Source organism: Mustela lutreola, chromosome 1, assembly GCF_030435805.1.
Source record: "Mustela lutreola isolate mMusLut2 chromosome 1, mMusLut2.pri, whole genome shotgun sequence".
NCBI lineage: Eukaryota > Metazoa > Chordata > Mammalia > Carnivora > Mustelidae > Mustela > Mustela lutreola.
Window position 1 is genome coordinate 109,781,797 of NC_081290.1, and position 14,386 is coordinate 109,796,182.

Sequence of the window (14,386 nt, forward strand, 5' to 3'; positions counted from 1 at the left end):
CTCAGGAAGTTGAAAATAGAGCTACCCTACTACCCAGCAATTGCACTACTGGGTATTTACCCTAAAGATACAAATGTAGTGATCCAAAGAGGAACGTGCACCTGAATGTTTATAGCAACAATGTCCACAATAGCCAAACTATGGAAAGAACCTAGATGTCCAACAACAGATGAATGGATAAAGCAGATGTGGTATATATATACAATGGAATACCATGCAGCCATCAAAAGAATGAAATCGGGCCATTTGCGACAAGGTGGATGGAACTAGAGGGTATTATGCTTAGTGAAATAAGTCAATCAGAGAAAGATAATTATCATATGATATCCCTGATTTGAGGAAGTTGAGAAGCAATGTGGGGGCTTTGCGGGTAGGAAAAGAATAAATGAAACAAGATGGGATCGAGAGAGAGACAAACCATAAGAGACTCTTAATCTCACAAAACAAACTGAGGTTTGCCGGGAGGGGAGAAGGGAGAGGGACATGGGGTTATGGACATTGGTGAAGGTATGTGCTATGGTGAGTGCTGTTAAGTGTATAAACCTGGCGATTCACAGACCTGTACCTCTGGAGCTAATAATACATTATATGTTAATTTAAAAATTTAAAAATTTAAAATAAAGAGAAATATATCGCTTCTATGGTGCATTTGATAGCTTAGGGTAAAAAGTAAAACCAAGATATTAACACGAAAGAAGTAAAATAATTTCTTGTTTCTACTAAAACAGCAGTAATCTTTCATGTCCAGTGATTTCAGATTTAACGTGGCTATTGAAAAACCGTGGATAACAAGTTTCAAAGTCCCTTACTTAAAAGGAATAATTTGGGTCCCAAAAGTAAGTTAATTCAGAAATAATGAAGGCACAGAACAGACTAAAAGCAAATGACAACAGCAAGTTCTGTTAGAGAAGATTCACAAAGTAATCTATATTAGCGGCTTATATATATAATCTGGTATTCTTAGGATTATAGCTTCAGAAGGGAGTCAAAAATCAAAATAATGAATAAAAAAAAGAACAAAGGTAAGGAATAACAAGTATTCAACAAGTGGATGAGTATGATATTAGGTTAGGAATGTGGACTAGAAACTAAATACTTTTTTCTTTAGAGTAAACTGGGTTGTTATACAGAACATAATTATATGACTCTTCTATGAAATAGGAACTGTCATTAAGCTAAAAATTAAACAAAGTTAGAGCACAAAGGTACATGAGGCAATGAGACAGAGGAAAACAGCCTAATCCTTTAGGACAAGAATTTAAAGCTGTGTTGGTGATCATGCTGGCATTTTTTTGTGGTTCACTCAGCAACAGAACATGGTCCCCATGCTCTTACAATGGAATAGAATTTTTTATTATGAATGGACTGTTAATTTTTCTTGTCTTTGGGCATTTGTTTTATGCTAGCAGTCTGCCTTACAAGGGGATTTAGATGTCATATTCTCTAATGATAATTCCTGTCCTAATGTTTAGGGATAAAAATATGGCCTACTGTTTAAAATTTTCAAATAAGCATGAAATAGAGTAACCATACTGCAATAAACATTTATAGTGAATCCTCTATTCTCTGAAACAAAAGAAGTAAGAGTAAACAGAATCTTATTTCTTAAACAGTAGCTTTCAAATATTTACTAAAAACATTTTAAAACTGAGATCTAAAGTATTTATATGAATGAATGAATGCTTCTATTATTTAGTTGAAATTCACACAAAATGCTAAAGCAAAATATTTTCCATAAAACCCACTATTAAAACTGTCTAATTCTTATCTCTTAAGATTCTGACATATATATTTAATGTTATCCCTCCAAAATTTAAGAAAACCACTTTGAAATCATTTATCAATTTCAGATTATGATAATTTTTGATGTGCAATTCAAATATACTAAATTTCCATGGTGTAAAAACTTTAAAAAGCATAATTTCTTTCCATTCAGATGTGTCCCTTCCAATGACAGGTTAGTAGACTGTAAAATAAAATTTTAAATTTAGATTTCTATTACACATATTACCATCTTATACTTGTACAGAATGGCGAAATCATTGTTTCTTGATCAAGTGCAATTCTGTATAAGCAGTGGTATTTTTAGCTAAAACACCTGACACTAAGAAAGAATTATGACAACAGAAGGTTTCTGCAAAAAAAGCCAGTACAGATTCACTTAAGTTAAATGTTTTATAATTTTACCTTTAAGAGGATAAAAGTAGCAATGGATCAATCACTTTAAGGAAAATAAACATCTTACTAGTTTTTTTAAAATGTCAATAAAACATCTATAATATAAGTCTGTAATTCAAGAAAAAAGGTTTCTATATCATTCTCATCTTTAATAATATAATTTGAAAATATTTTTAAAAAACAAAAATTTAAGACACAATATTAAAACTATCTTTTGGAAACACTTTCACAGCCTATAAACTCAGCAAAAAGCTACACTTCATTCAGAATGTAATTTTTTATTTTGTAGACTAAGAGTTCAATTCCAAACTCTAGATTCTGTCAGAGTAAGGCAAGTAACGTCATAGTGTCTGTTTCCTTTTCCTTTACATGGAGATGGGAACACCTCTTCATGGGACTAAGGGAAAGTTTGATTTAGATAAAAGATAAAGCCCCAAGTCCAATGCTAAGTACATAATAAGCACTCAGTCAATGACAGATAATCATTCTTCAGTTAACCACTAGACATCTGCATGAATGAACTCCCTCTTCCCGTGACAGAAAATTCTTTTCTGTCAATAGTCTTAGATATGAGGACACATGAATTTATTTTAGATATTTTTTTCTTTTTCTTTTTTAAAGATTTTATTTATTTATTTAACGGAGAGAGAGGGCGAGATCACAAGTAGGCAGAGAGGCATGTGGGGGAGGGGGGAAGCAGGTTCCCTGCTGAGCAGAGAGTTCAATGTGGGGCTCGATCCCAGGACCCTGGGACCATAACCTGAGCTGAAGGCAGAGGGTTAACTCACTGAGCCACCCAGGCACCCCAAATTTTGTTAGATTCTTAAAAAGACATATTCCTTTTGCTCCCTTCTTGGGGAGTCAATAGTTAAATTTGTAGAGTTTGTTGTTTTTATTGACATCTTGTGGCTATTGGCCTTAACACTTTATAATATACAATTTCAACGCTATTTTCAATAAATAGTTTCAATGAGTAAGTCTGCAATAGATCTGAAATTTAACCCAACAATTATATACTTCTATTTCTTAAATCTATTCTTTAAAAAGTTATAAACTTTGGCTTCCTTTTTTCATTTTTCTTCTTCAACTTCAGTTCTCTATCAGTCTTTCCAGAGAGGGCTGAGCAACCCTCTACATATAATAACCAAGAACACTGCCTCCATATCCTTCAGTTTCTGAACAAATGGTCCATTAAGAAAATTATTTTTTCTAACACACAGAAAAATAACAGGTCACTAAAAACAAAAGATGAGTATAATAAAACAACTCTTCAAAATATAAACTTGAGATATTCAATTTACTTAGACCAATTACATTATGTAAATCTGCATCTGCCTATACAGGCATATAAAACTCAGGTCATCACTTGATTCTTTCTAGTCTTCTAGACCATGCTGCACAAAAGAACTTTCTGTGATCATGGAAATCAAAAGATTTCAAAAGAACTTTCTGTGATCATGGCTTAGTATCTGTGATTCCCAAAAAGGTAGTTACTAGCCAAGTGTGGCTACTGAAAATAAGACTAAGGTACTTACTTTTAAATTAAATTAAATGATTAAATTTAAATAGCCACATTTATCTACTACAATGGACGGCACAGCCTTAGACAGCCTTTTCTTTCTCTTTACTGGAAGCTCTTATTTAAATCCTTGTTTTAAGTCCCTTCTCTGTCATATCTAAGATTGAACAGCTTGACAGAGTTACAATCTCAAAAGCAAAGAGAATTACTGAAAAAGACTTTTCCAAGCTACTTTTAAAATGTACTTTTTGATGAAGAGTACCACATTCAATTATTTTAGATTTTCTAAGCACAGTTCACTGAGAAATGAAAAATAAAAAAGTAATAACACACACATCTGAGTTGCTTGAAATTAAAACTCTAACAATATATACTGTCTTCTAAATTCTCTGTCAGCTACATAACTAATCCCAGAATAAGATAATGGTATGATTAAAAACAAGTACAGCACAAACCATAGCACAATAAAGCAGTACTAAGTAAACAGATAAAAATCACTGTTACGCCCATCTATTCTCTGTGATAATAGAAATATTAATGAATGGAAATATGATGGATCAAATGAAACAATACAATGTGTTAGCCAATGAAGAGTTGTACAATTTTTATCATGAGTATTATTTACCACATATCAAGTCCTAGCTCAGTTTTAAGGGATTTTTGAATGACTGATTATGGTTCTTTCCAATTAAATCTGAGCATAAGCATTACTTTATTTACTTTTCATAATCATTACTTTAAAGTAAAACTATTAAAAAGGTGACCATAAGATCTCAGACAAAGATTTTAGGTATTTTAAGTTCCCCTTTGTTTTCTTCCCCAGTCTCCCCATATACACACATACTCATCTCTTTCAAACAAATGTAGGTGTTTAGAAGGAAAACAACTATGGTGCTTATCTGTTAGAAATGAAAGCATGGCCTCTCTCTGGGGCTGGTATTAATGTCATTACCACCAGTCAATTCCTCCTTTCTTCTGCCTATCAAAACTTGGCTTTTATTACCTTGGGGGTGGGGAGGTGGGGAGGGAGAGTGGAGCATGTAAAACAACTTCAGTATTCTGGGGATTCAAAAGAATTCAAGCTATGTGAATGCAAGTTATGTGCTAAACTACATACCAATTTCTGAATGACTACTGATTTAATTTTTTTGTTTGGCATTTAAAACATAATGAAACTTACTATTCTGAGCCAGCGCTTGAAGCAGACAATCCAAGCATCCTTCTAAACTATCCTCAGTTCTGTCAACAGCTGTTATCTTCAACTTCTTCAAGGTATCACTGAGATTATCTGCTTATAGAAAAAAAGAGAAATCAGAACTCTCACTAAAATATGATCCTCACGTTTCATGACCGTTACTACTAACAGGCATTATTGTGAATAACTTCCACAAACATTACAAAATGGCAATGGACTGTACCATTACAAATTTTTTAAATAAAATGTATCCACATTTAACTCAGATATTAAATATTCATTCTGTATATGTGAGATACCAGGGATATTCAGGAATATTACAGATTGTCACAGAACATCTTCTTCAGGATTCTTATACCATATTTAGCCTGTTCAAGAAACCATCCATGATTAATTAAAAAAAAAAAAAAAACGAAATGTCCCCAAAAGATTACATTGCTTTGCAAATAATATTTTGTTTCATTTTTGGCTTCCTCTGCTGTATTTCAGACATAAAATGAAAATGAAGGTTTAGAAAAGTTTCAAAATGACTTAAAATAATAGAAAGCTGATAGCTATAAAACCTACTCTAACACTGCCATTTGAAAAACACTTCAAATCAAAATACTGCTATAAACTAAAACATGTACATTTTGGATTATAAGGCCATGCTCTAATCCTAATTGCATGTGGTTTCCCCCATACTATACACTGTAAAAATTTCTTTACATTAAAAATTCAGATCCCCACATTTATCCAATGTAAATTTTATTTACATCAATTATTTCTATCAACATTTAAATACTAAAAATTAAAACACTTTTTAAGATTCATTTTAGTAAGTCATTTAACTCTAAGTTATAAAATTTAACAGTAATATTTAAAAATATATATATTTCAGAAACAAAAAACTCATTAAAAATAGTATTGTTCTACCTTTTTACAAGTCTCCATAATGTCTGCCTTTACAGAAAGTAACTGGGTTTTCACATCTGCTTCTATAATTTGTTGTTTGGGTTAAGCAGATGAAGAAAATTCACCCTTAAGCAGCCTTAAAACATGTGAGGCTGTTTTTGAAAAACAGCAGGGTATTTTAATAGCCTTTTCAGATAATTGTGGATATTCTTTGACACCACGCCAAAACTGGACAAGTGGTAGTTTTTAAAGGTTGGTTGCCATAAGAAATCTGAAACAATATTAATAAATGCTTCCAACTCACATTCATATCCACTGATCTCCTACACTTTGAATCTTTTATGCATGTAAGATATTTATCATCAAAGCACTGGTCATCAAAAAAATTAGGTCGTGGAGTTACGCATATTTTCCAAATACTGACATATTTCATTATACTATTTCAAAATAAAATATTTGCTAGTATCATCACTAATCTTATTAAAAGACTCTTTGTAAATCCTGGAGAAATATCAAGCTGAAGGCATGCAAGTTTCCCAAAATTCTAATTTTCTCTTACAAACTTCAATTTCATTACCAGCAACAAATACTGTCAGCTATTTCCTTAAATGATATATTAGCCTCATTCACTTGTGAGAAAATATCTGCCAAATATAAAAAACCAGTCTTGTCTGTTCTTTCAAATAAAAAATGACTTTCCATGAAAAAAAAAAAGTACCTTGGTCAGCTCATAAACCACTGCTCAAATGTTTCTCTTCAAAACATGAGACTCTGCAATGCAACAAGTGTTTTATGTGTACCTCCCATTTCATGACAAAGAATATTTTTAAAATGTGTATACAGATATTGAGGGTTTTTTTTTTTAAATTTTTTTTCCTGCTTCATAATGGGCATTCTTAAGCTCATATTTTTTTCTTCTTCATGTTACAATGAAGAATACTACTAATACAATTCAGTACTACTACTGCTCTGATTCACACATTTTAAAGCATCCTCAGTTTTTTACCCATAATTGCTTTTGTACCATAATTAGGGCAAATGCAGGCAGTACTGACCTCATAGACACGCTAATGGGATACCAAGGACCTCTAGCATTGCTGCTGCAGTTAGAAATTCAGGTATTTTCTTACTTCAAAGTAAGGTATACATTGTAATAGACTTCTGCTCATTTCCAGGTCAAAACAATTCTACAAATATGATGAAATCCCCTATTATAAAATGAAAGATAATTACTTTCCATGCCAATCCAAGAAAAAGTAGACTTAAGATTTTACATAATATAATAACAACATGCTCTAGGGACACCTCATACAACCTGACTGTTCCAGTAAACCTAAACCTATACTTTATTAAAAATCCCAGATTATCATTCATATCCAAGTTTAATATTTACTTTCTTAAGAGGGGCTAAGCAGTTTTAAGAAATTGATTTTTATTCTAAAGAAAAAGTACATTTGTATGTATCTCTTCTGTAAGCTAAAAAGATGATGTAGGGCATCATATTTCAGATATTCTTGTTCAAACTTACTAAGTTCATATTAAGTTAATTTTCCTGAAATAAAGTATGAATAATGTACAGTATCTAAGTTCATATTATTAAGATTAATAAATGTAATTATCCCAACACCAAGGAAAAAAATAAGACTTATGTTAGTCAAATTACAGCAATCCATCAAAACTATCAGTCAACAAGAAATAAAAGGCAGTTAAGGGGCGCCTGGGTGGCTCGGTGGATTAGGCCGCTGCCTTCGGCTCGGGTCATGATCTCGGGGTCCTGGGATTGAGTCCCACGTCGGGCTGTGTGCTCAGCAGGGAGCCTGCTTTCCCCCCCCCCTCCGCCTGCCTCTCCATCTACCTGTGATCTCTCTCTGTCAAATAAATAAATAAAATCTTTCAAAAAAAAAAAAAAAAAGGCAGTTAAGACTCATTTAGTACTACTGATGTTGGCATCTGAGTCTTTTTAAATTCTTTCCTTCCCTTCATCCCATCCCCAAAGCTCCTTACTTAATATCCCCTTCTGATGGGAGTCTCAGTCTGGATTATATGAGTCCAGAGACAATCCTTGTCCATTTTATCTAAGTCTCCTCTGCCTTAACCCCTCAGGATCATTTTCAATCACCATATCCATTCTTCACAGCACTATTCACAAGTTTTAATTATATTTTTTGTTTAACTGTTAATATACGCTCCCCCACTATATTTTATGGGACATCAACTTAACTATAGTCATTGCACAGTGCCCAGTAAATATAAGGACTGAGTTCGTTCTTTGCACAAAGCTGTCTAGTTACCATCCTTTGTTATCACACATTTAAGAGCCAGAGTGGGCCAATAGCAAAGGCAAGTTAATTGTGACCTGTTAAGCACCTACTACGTACTCCATATAATTTAAAATATAAATAGTGTCTTACATTTTAAGATACCAAAAAAAAAAAAAAAATTCACTGAAGACAATTTAAGCATTTAAGAATATAAAATATGTAACTAAAAACTACATAGATCATCCCACTTTTAAAAGACTTTTTATGTCAGTAAAAAAGCATTCAGCCTCTCCATGGGAATAATTACATGCCTATTAATGATGTGAGATCTTCTCAGGGAAGTTCATTAAATTCTACATCCAGAGACAACCAAAGCTGTCAAACAGAATTACTATAAATCTATTATGATTTTAAGCATTTTAAATGAATGAACAGGTTAGTACTGAAAGAAACATTAATCAGTTTATAAAATAAAATGCTAGAATGTTTCATATCTTTATTAGAATGCTGATTACATGAATATATAATACATTTCCAAAGTTCATCAAATTGACCATTTAAAATCTGTGCATTTTAGCTTATAGAACAGAGGGAGTTAGGAGCAGAGGGTATTATTTCTGGAGCAGAGGGTATTATTTCTGGACTCCCTCAAACTATGACAGTACATTTCAGCAGTGAATTCTTACCATTAAGACACTGAAATTGTTCTAATGGAAATCTTTCAGCTTCTGGTGGCAGGGATGAAGGGGAGGCAGTAAGTCAAGAATAATTTTCATGGGAGGTTCTACTACTAAGAAGTATTAATAATCAAAATAAATTTTTTCTTAGAAGAATTTCTTTCCTATATGACAACATTTGACAAGACTAGCTTGTTTTATGAAAGAAAATACAACATTTTCAGAGTTAAGCAAAGTTGACTTTGTCATTAATTCTGCATTGCCTACTTCTAACCACTTCTTCAACTCTTAAAACCACAACCTAACCAAGTCTTCTTAAACTCTATCAAAATTACACTTGCCAAGGTCTTAAATGATATCTTGACAAATCCAATGGATTTTTCTCAATCCTCTTATCCAATATCTTCGTAGCAACAGACTCCTTTCTTTTTTGGTACACTTTCTACTGACTTCAGAACACCAGTCTGAACATTTGTTCTCAGGCTGCTGCTTCTTTCTCTACCCCTTCGATGTTAGTGTGACCTCCGTTTTACCTTTTCTGTATTTTTCGTTTTGCTAGTTTTATAGTCCTAGGTTCATAAAACTCTTAGCTTATTTCTACTGTTAGATGGGAAATTCTTGTAGAACAGTAACTTCTAAGATATACACACTGCCCTCTATAGTGGAAATTTACCAAACCCTGAAAATCTACCTTACTTTCTGAATTACTTGCATCTTTTATTGTAAATTATGGTACAAACTGTCATGATTAATATTTTTATTAGGATGGGGGATACTAAAAACAATGAAATTTCATTATGTTTTTTTCTCATTCTAATTATTTCAGAAATCAGATAAACACTTTCCAAGCAGCCACCATTCATTCTTTTTTTTTTTTTTAACTAACATATAATGTATTATTTGTTTCAGGAGTACAGGTCTGTGAATCATCAGTCTTATACACTTCACAGTGCTCAGCACAGCCCATCCCCTCCCCAGTGTCCCTCACCCAGCCATCCCATCCCTCTCACCTCCCTCCCCTAAAGCAAGACTCAGTTTGTTTCATTCTTAAATGGTATTAAAGTCTATTTTAGTTTAAACCAGAAACATTGTAGTCTAACTTGTCACCTTTGATTACAGGGTCAAGAGTCTGACAGATGATCTTTGCAACTACAGTCTTAAGCCATCATGGATAAAAAGCAAGATATAGTTTGCAGAATTTTATTTCACACAATATCCAAAACCTTTTCACTTAGAGTTCAAGAACTATTTTACCGTTGTTATAGCTATCAAATATAGCTTTAGCATATAACATGACATAATAAATTAATACATTGGCTTTTTTTTTTATTAGATAGTGATTTATAGTGAGACCCAGGCTTAATTCTTTGTTCCAGAAATGACCAAAAAAAAAAAAAGTGAAGGTGATTTCTTTTCCTCAACAACCCCCAATAAATTTAAAATACTATACAAAATAGTGGTCAAGACCCAAAATACGGTAAGCCAATTTAGAAAACAATGTAGATACATCAACAAAGCTTGAGGGTATTTGTCGAAGAATTTAAAGAAACCCAAAAATTATACTAGAATGATGTTGGAGAAAATGTATAATCCGTCATTACAAATACCCGCTGTGTGAAGAACTGTTGGAGAGGTGTCTGGGTGGCTCAGTTGGCTAAGCAGCCGGACTCTGAATTTTGGCTCAGGTCATCATCTCAGAGTCATTGAGATCAGCCCTGAATTAGACTCTGTGCTGGGTATGGAGCTTGCTTAAGAGTCTCTCTCTCTCCCTCTCCCTCTGTGATTCCTGTCCCAGTTCAAGCACATGCACCTACTCTCTCTTAAAAACGAAAAAAACTATTGGAATGATCTCTATACACAAGAGTTCCAGAAGATGCCACAAAGTAGAAACCATATACTTTCAAATTTCACTTTTATACAGGTAAGCTAATTGAGTTCATATCGAAGGAAAAACTCTCTAAACATAAAAATAAGCACTTGAAATGTATTCGCTCTGCTCCAGTTTCTTATACCTAGCATATGCCTGCAAACCAACTTGAGTCCTTACAGTATCAATATCTTACCACCAGGATTCTTACAGAACATTTTATCAGTTTACTCTATTATCCAGTATTTCCCAGTTTCTCAGTCCCCACTTATCTCTGGGCCCTCATACTCCCTTAGATTAGAACATTGATCTAGGACTTAATTATTTTTTAGCCGTGAATTTCTACTTCTCCAGGATAATACGTAAGTGTCTACCTACAATGCTTTAGCTCTGGCACTTACATCCAAGAGTAAAAGATAATCATCCCTCCAAGCTCTGCCCTACACTCTAGGATATACCTAACAGGGAAAGAAAAGCAGACAAGGCACAGATAATATAAATTGAATAAGATGAAATTCTGCTAAATGTAGGGGAATGTTTAAAGGCTATATAAGACAGATTAAGAGAAGTGTTTGGGCTGTATATTTAGACTTACAAGCAGTCCTAAGCGAGATTCTTCACCAGAACATACTTAAAAGTATTTAATTAAGATTGGTGCAAAGGGAGTAGTTCCACTTAGTAACCTAATAAATAACAAGGAAGAGATAAAACACACTGAAATTCATAAATTTTTAGGTAACACCAACTTTTCTGGATAATAAAATGCGAAACAGAAAAAATGGTACCTACACAGATAATCAAAAATGTGAAAGGTGAGCTTAACATAAGTATATATTAAGAATCTAAAAAAAAAAAAAAGATACTATTTCAACTATTATTTATGAACCCACAAATATTTTCCCAGGATAATGCTACAGAAAGCAAAAGGAAAATTGAGATTCAAGATAAAACAAAGGAGAATTTAGATAAAAACTTAACAGAAAGTTTGACAATACCCTTACTTAAAGCTACAATGCACCATAAATTTGAAAGAAAATTAAAGCAACAGGATGAAGAGACATTAAGTCAACTATCAACTTGTTACTTAGCTCGAAATTCATTACTGCCAATCTATAAAAACGAATCTGGGCCCTTTAAATATTTTTTCCTTTGCCAGGTGGCATGATACAAGATTTGTCTATCTGAGGACAATGGATAGCACTGAAGAGGAAGATGCTCTCCTTCTGGCTCAGCTTTCATAATTTTCTGCAGTGTCACAAGTCCACAAGTCATAGCTTTCAACATACATTTTGTCCAGTTCTCAATTCAGGCAGCAGGACTATATCCAAGAGCCCTAGACAACTCAAGTCTGCATCCCATCACCTTCTGACCAAGTTTGTCCTTCCTTGGATATGCTCCTATAACCCTAGATTTCTCTTCAGATTTGCTATCTACCTTTAAAAAGTTACTTTCCTATTATTGCTTAATAATTTCTATATTAAATGTCTCCTGTTTAAATTACTGTGTAATGGAAGATTATTCTCTTTGGATTTCTTGATATTCCTGCACTATTAGGGCCTTCTGAGCAAGGGAAATTGATAAATTATAACAAAGGTAAGTCTCCCTTTCTGGAGACATTTTAGGATCATAAAAAATTTCCCTCTTCTTTCCAGAGATTTGCTTTTAGCTTATATTTAGAGTAATACTCCTAGAGATACTTCTCCCTTTCCCTAGTGATAATTTGTTTTAATTCCAGAGTAAAGACATGGGTGTGTGTGTGCGTGTATGCAGTTTTTTATATTTACAAATACACACATACAAACTTTAAAGCATAATCAATCCAAATGTTACTATAATACTGATTACCTTTCTATGGTAATGTTCTTAATAAAAAATATTATTATTGCAATTAAATTATTTTAGAAAATCATAATGACCCTATAATTGAAATCCCTTGGTTAATATACAATAAAGTATTATTTTTTCCAGTGGAAACGAACTTAAAACCCACTGTCTCCCAAAAGGTAATGGAAAAGATACAGATTCAAACTAATTTTGCCAAATACACTAATATGAGGTTATTATTATAAAATTAACATTAAAATTAATACCAAAGATAGCAACTACATTTTAATTTGGAGAGATGAATATAGATATTCTTTTTTCCTATCAGGGTTTTTGGGGTTTTTTTTAAGATTTTTATTTATTTATTTGACAGACAGAGATAACAAGTAGGCAGAGAGACAGGCAGAGAGGGGAAAGCAGGCTCCCCGCCAAACAGAGAGCTTCGACGGGGTATAGCTCAGGGGTAGAGCATTTGACTGCAGAGAGCTTCGATCCCAGGACCCCGGGATCATGACCTGAGCCGAAGGCAGAGGCTTTAACCCACTGAGCCACCCAGGTGCCCTCCCATCAGGTTTTATTAGGCTAGTGTGTTTTGGAAAAAAAAAAAATACACAGATTTTAGTGGTAACTATCCTTATTAAGAGTACTGACTGACATTTTTAATTAGCCAAACAGGTAAAATTTACTATAAAGCAACAGTAAACTGTTTAAGCTGTATAAACATGTATATTTCTTTTCTGGCAGCAAATATATCTTTAGGGGAAAATTAAATAAACCACAGAGGACAAAATTCTCTGTTAAGCTATCTTTCATTGAGATGAAAAGAAAAACTCAGTAAACATTTATTCATCAGGTAGTTCCCACTGTGATGAGTTTAAATAACAATTTATTTCTTACTGAAACAATGCATCTTTCAGGTTTTATAACTGTTCCAATTATTACAGTTATATAACAAACTACCTCGAACTTAATGGCATAAAGCAAAACCCATTTCACAGATTCTGTGAAACAGGAATTCATAAAGGGCACATTGAGGAGGGTTTTTCTGTTCCACAAGGTTTGGGGCCTCAATGTAAAGTTTCAAAGGATAGGGGTGTATCTCCAAGAGTGACTACATAGCAGGGGCTGGCATCATCTGAATCATCTGATGGTTCTGGTAATTGGCCTCAAAGGACTTGAAGGTTATGAATGCCAACCTGACACCTGAGGCCCCTCCACATGGCATGGTTTCCTCACAGAATGGCAACTACAGGGTCAGACTTTTCCAAAGCTCCAAGCAGACTGGTATTCCCACAAACAAGGTGAAAGCAACACTGTGTTTTACTACCAAATCTAGGAAATGACACAGCACTTCTGGTGCATTCTATTGGTTACAAGTGAGTCACAAGCATGCCCATATTCAGCAGTAAGAGAACTCCCCAACTCTCAATGGGGAATGGCAAGTTCTAGAAGAATATATGGGGGGCAAGAGGTATTGTTGTGGCCAGCTTTGGAAAACATAATCTACTATATTTACTAAACTGATTTGGTTAAAATAATACAACCAACAGCATTAAATCCTTTGAATGTTTTACCACTGAACACAAGGTACAGTTTCCCCCAAAATGACTGTATGCTCAGCTTTGGAAACAGAAATTAAAATTTATATGGTTATTATCTTATTAATATTTATGAAAAAGGATTATTATTACTATCTATATACTGTAGATAAGAAAGTTCAATTTGAAAGCTGAAAAACTTACTTAGAAAGGTAGTGCCAGGAGTGCCTGGGTGGCTCAGTGGGTTAAACCCTCTGCCTTCGGCTCAGGTCATAAGCCCAGGGTCCTGAGATCAAGCCCCGCATCTGGCTCTCTGCTCAGCGCAGAGCCTGCTTCCCTTCCTCTCTCTCTCTGCCTGGCTCTCTACCTCCTTGTGATCTCTGTCTGTTAAATAAATAAATAAAATCTTTAAAAAAAAAAAAAAAAAAAGATA

The 14,386-nt window shown here is 33.7% G+C and overlaps 1 protein-coding gene across 5 annotated transcripts in view; it reads right to left on the bottom strand.

The window, feature by feature from the left end:
* RAP1GDS1 (Rap1 GTPase-GDP dissociation stimulator 1) overlaps nucleotides 1–14,386 on the bottom strand; it is a 150,729-nt gene that overhangs the window by 120,676 nt on the left and 15,667 nt on the right. For 3 of the 5 annotated variants that reach the window (XM_059172530.1, XM_059172528.1, XM_059172540.1), the window contains exon 2: nucleotides 4,878–4,988. In XM_059172530.1, coding sequence (XP_059028513.1) covers nucleotides 4,878–4,988 — 111 coding nt within the window. Of the gene's footprint in view, nucleotides 1–4,877; nucleotides 4,989–14,386 lie in introns of those variants that run through there. The other 2 variants (XM_059172532.1, XM_059172536.1) reach the window with 1 other exon arrangement.